This window comes from Fistularia commersonii, chromosome 12 (assembly GCF_037954325.1).
Source record: "Fistularia commersonii isolate RoL2024-O1a breed Wild chromosome 12, RoL_Fcom_v1.0, whole genome shotgun sequence".
Taxonomy (NCBI): Eukaryota; Metazoa; Chordata; class Actinopteri; order Syngnathiformes; family Fistulariidae; genus Fistularia; species Fistularia commersonii.
In genome coordinates, this window is record NC_141295.1 from 3,562,350 (window position 1) to 3,567,103 (window position 4,754).

A 4,754-nucleotide genomic window follows, 5' to 3' on the forward strand; every position below is an offset into this window, starting at 1 on the left:
TCCATGGCGACGAAAAGATCGCCGGCAGCGTCGAACATCCGAGGCGTTACGAATGACCTTACAAAACAAGCGAAGTGAAGGGAAACCATCGACGGAACAGTAACTCTGTCGCTGAACATCTGCATTTTCTTGTTAAACCCTCTTGAAGATCCTCTTGGCGCCCACGCCTTCGTAGCTGTAGCTCTGTCAGAAAGAAAAAAACGACGCAATTTTATATCGATCGGCGATGTCAAGAATACCATCCCGCCCGACCCTACCTGTATGAGCTCGTCTCCTTGGACCACTCTGGTCGTGACCAGTTCTTTGCCGTTGTCTTTTCTGTGGAAAAGTCCCTTGAGCATGTCTCCCTCCATGGTCCAGGAGCCCTGAAGGGTAAAGAAAAAGATCTGCTCACGCACGGTATGACCTCAAAAAAGGGTTTCACGTTGATGCAAACGCGGTTATAGCGGTTTGAATCGAGGGTTCGTTGCCTCCGCTAACATATCGCTCAAAGGTCGCGGGTGCGACACGGGAGGAACAGGCTCGATCCCGTCAACCGGTTTTCCTTACCTTGAGTTCCGTCCCGTCCGCGAGACTGTATTCGAACTGGACCCCCAGGTTGAAGTCTATTTCCAGGGCGCGGAAATTGCTGGCCTCCTTCACGTGGAACTGATCGCCCTTCTGCTCGATGGTTATCTTGAGGTTATCGTGCGCCGCCAGTTTCCTCTTCACCAGGTTGATACCTGCGCAGAAATTTGAATTCCATCACAAACAAGAAACTTTTCCCTTCACATCAGCTTGTTATTCGGTCGCCTTTTTTTCAAAACCCCCGACGGACTTCGATCCCGAGCGCGCGAATGGTAATCTCGACGTCGGTGACGCGCGTCGTCGATCGCTCACCCATTTGTTCCATGAATTTGTCGTAGTTTTCATTGCGATCCACTTTCCAGGAGCCGTCGAAAGCCATGGTGAACCGGCGGGACTCTGCAAGCAAGGAGTGATTGGCAAGTGGGTGTGGCGATCCTTTTAAACCCCCGCCGCCGCCGCACGCCCGCTTATCTGATCATCTATCTGAATGCTGATGTGGCCTTTTGACACCCGTATTGTCCCAGGCAAACATCCAGAATAACATAATATTGCATTATCCAAACAAGAGCGGCAATACATCTGGAAACAAACAGAATGTGGGATTTATTTTCTTGCAAACCTGGTTTGGGTGTATGGGTTTGTTTTTTTTTTTTTTTGTCCGGATTAATTTATGCTTTTTCAAGCAAAACCAGCCGCTTAATATGCAGAACCTGTTTTGGCCACAAAACAAATACGCGCCTTTTTATTTGTTTCTCATCCTCGGTCGACTTGCCGACGCTCGGCTCTTGCAGATTATTATTGTTAGGATTTTTTTTTTTTTTTTTTTTTTTTTTGCCTGCATCGGTGTAATCTTGCTAAAATCTGCGATTCTTCTAACAAGATTTTATGGCGACGGTCGCGATCAATTTGTTCGCTTGTGATCGGCATTGCTGATAAAGAGAGAAAACCTTTGAACTTGACCCGACTGATAAACGAGACCTTTGATTTATAATTTGAACTTCACGCGACACACATGCAGACGGGGTTGCTGGTCATTTGGTTTTATTGAAATATTCCCAATTTTAATACGGCTATAGTTTTTAATTTTAGTTAGTGGATGAGGCAGCGCCCTAAGTGTTTGGTATTTGATCATGTATTTTTTTTTTTTATTTTTTTTTTTTTGTAATTTCACCCCTGTAAACAATCAATATAATATAGCTTTGAATCTGCACAACAGCACTTTCATTACACGGTAATTCATCTTTACGTTCAATGGAGATTCAACCATTTCCTCTGTTTTCTGGCTTTTCAATGAACCCATACAGATACGTATCAATATACAAAAGACCTTTGCCTGATTGTCACTTTGACTGGGCCTCTTATCACAAAGAAGACCTTTCCACTGTCTATACAGATGAAATAAACGACTCAGATAGGAACATATACACTTATCTGTAGCACAATTATACTCCTGGTTTTTGTTGCAACAGGTATATTACATTCAACATGATAAGACCAGTTGAAGCTGCAGTGATGTAATAGTAACTGGTGTAGGCGTATGCATGAAAGCATGTTAGATTTTTTTTAAAGAGGCAATTCTGCTCTATGAATTCATTTTTTGAATCTTTTGTTTTTATCGTTGGGATTTCGTTTCTAGTGTGTGTGGCGCGCTTGACGACCAGAACTGGATCACCAACCCTCTAGTTGGGGGGGGATGCCAATCTACCAACTCAGCCTCAGACGGCATACAAGTCACGAACGGGTCATTATTTTTTCAATTTACAATTCTTATTATTGTAACTGTTTTTGTCGTTGTTGTAATTGTTGTTCCACCAGTTTCTGGTTGAGCACCTCGGATTTGGAGGCGACGTTCCAGTGAGAGCTGGAGATCATGGCCTGATGAAGCCACGTCATCTGCAAAAAGCAGGGACTCGATCTTGCAGCTACCAAACCGGATCCCCTCGGCGTCCCTGGCTGCTCCCAGAAATTCTGTCCATAAAAGTTATGACTAGAATTGGTGACAAAGGGCAGCCTTGGCGGAGTCCAACTCTCGCCGGAAACAACACATGTAGACTGGTCTGGCAAACTCCAATGCCCCCTCGAGGAGCCTGCCTAGAGCTAGAGCTAGAAACTTCCACAACCAAGACAAAAACCACATTGCTCCTCCTGGAACCGAGGTTCAACAACCCGGCGGACCCTCTTCTCCTGCACCGCTGAACAAACCCGACCAGGGAGGCTGAGGAGTGTGATCCCCCTGTAGTTGGAGCACACCTTCTGATCCCCGTTTTTGGAAAGGTGGATCACCAACCCGGTCTGCCAGACAGCATCCAGAGCCTTGAGGAACCCAGGGCGGTCCTCATCCACCCCCTGGTCCTGAAGAGCTTTTTGACTGCTTCGGCAACTTCAGCCCTGGAAAAAGGTGTGTCCTCTCCAGAGTCCCCCTGCTCTGCCTCCTCATAGGAAGGTGTTTAAACTGGGTCGAAGGAGGTCTCGGAAATATTCCTGCCACCGATCTACCTCGAGTTGAGGTCAGTGGCGCCCCGCCCCAACTGTACGGTGTTGACGGAACACTGTTTCCCCCTCTTGAGCCGCCGGATGGTGGACCAGATTCTCCTTGACCCCTGAGTTTTTGCCTCGGTAGCCACCGAAGCCGCATGCCGCATGACCTGTCAGCTGCCTCCGGAGTCCCGAAGGCCAGAAAGGCCCGACAGGACTCCTCCTTTTGTTTGACGGCATCCCTCATCGCTGGAATCCACAAGCGGGTTCGGAGGTTGCCGCCTCGACAAGCGGCAACTGCCTTCTTGCCCGCAGATTCGGTCTGCAGCCGCAAGTGCGACGGCACAATCACAAGGTCGATCATAACTGTGGCCTAAGGTACGTTGGTGCCAAGTGCACATATGGACACTCTTATGCCTGAGCATGGTGTTTGTTATGGACAAACCGTGATGAGCACAGAAGTCCAATAACAAAACACAGCTCAGATTCAGATCTGGGGGCCGTTCCTCCCGATCTCACCCTTCCGAGCTGTACTGTCGTTGCTCACGCGAGCGTTGGAGTCTCCAAGTAGAACGAGGGAGTCCCCTGTAGGAGTGATCTCTTACAGCCCGTCTGGGGACCCCAAGAACATTCGGAAAACTGAGCTGTTGCTTGGTGTACCTGGAGGCGGAGGGAGGCTACCCTCTCATCTAACGGGTTGAACCCCAACGGCAGGTGCCGAGAAGGGGGGAGGATCAACACACCTGCCCTCTCACCGAGGGCAACTCCGGTAAGAGAGCAAAAAAGAGTCGAGCCCCTCCCGAGAGGCCCGGTTCCAGACCCCAAGCTGGGCGTCCAGGTGAGTCCAACTGCATCTCTCAGCCTCGCGCACCAGCTCGGGCTTTTTCCCCGCCAGAGAGGTGACATTCCATGTTCCAAGAGCAAGCTTCTGCTGTCGAGGATCGGACTACCAAAGTCCCCCTCTCCGGCCGCCGCCCGGCTCACACCTTTCCTGACCCCTTAGCCCTGAGGAGGAGGGACCCATGTAAATCCGTAGGGCTGTGCCCGGCCGAGCCCCATGGGTGAAGGCCAAGCCACCAAAGAGGAACCTCGGTAACCCACGTCCGGGCAAGGGAAAACTGGGTCCAATGGTTTTCTTCTTCATGAGGGTGACCCTTCGTTGTGACCCTTCCAGGGCCACAAAGCCCCTAACAATTTAGCATCCAGGGTTGCTAGGATGCGCAAACCCCTCCATCACGGTAAGGTGGCAGCTCATGGAGGGGCATTTCAGTTCCACACATTGTCACGTTTTCCGGTTTGATTTTGGATGTCTTACTTGTACGCAGGAGTGCAGTCATCGTACCGGCCACTAGAGGGAGCGCTCGGTACGAGGCCGCAGTTCAACATCATGTGGAACAGGGAACTAAAATTAGGTTTGTCGCAGATAATGCAAATAACTCTTTCAAGTCTTCATCGCCACTGTTTAAAGTCATGAAATGAACAGAAATAGTCGAAATCTGAATTTCTTCTCATCTTGCGGTTTAGTAGTGGCAACATTTCTATGTGCGTTGATCATAAATATCATGAAGCCATATGTTTTTTCTGTAATACATAAAGTTTATTGTTTTCTCACAATAGATTCTTTTTTTCTCATAGGTCACATCTGACAACATCCTTAGAACAAAGAGAAACATGATGTTAACACGAATAGTAAAATCTAAAACATCACCTGG

General features: G+C 48.7%; 1 protein-coding gene across 1 annotated transcript; it reads right to left on the minus strand.

The window, feature by feature from the left end:
- Positions 1–1,005, minus strand: LOC147228163 (fatty acid-binding protein, intestinal-like). Its single transcript, XM_086156409.1, has 4 exons — positions 880–1,005; positions 550–722; positions 258–365; positions 1–183 (listed from the first exon to the last, which is right to left on the minus strand). Exons 1-4 carry the CDS (start codon positions 944–946, stop codon positions 133–135), a joined length of 399 nt encoding a protein of 132 aa, XP_086012535.1. The 5' UTR covers positions 947–1,005; the 3' UTR covers positions 1–132.
- Positions 1,006–4,754: the final 3,749 nt, after the last annotated feature.

What these genes read in the sequence shown, in the direction of transcription:
- LOC147228163 (XM_086156409.1), bottom strand. Translation starts at nt 946, where the DNA reads ATGGCTTTCGACGGCTCCTGGAAAGTGGATCGCAATGAAAACTACGAC. An exon ending in CAAATTCATGGAACAAATGG is followed by an intron (nt 723 to 879) that starts GTGAGCGATCGA and finishes ATTTCTGCGCAG; the next exon opens with GTATCAACCTGGTGAAGAGG. An exon ending in AAGGAGACGAGCTCATACAG is followed by an intron (nt 184 to 257) that starts GTAGGGTCGGGC and finishes TCTTTCTGACAG; the next exon opens with AGCTACAGCTACGAAGGCGT.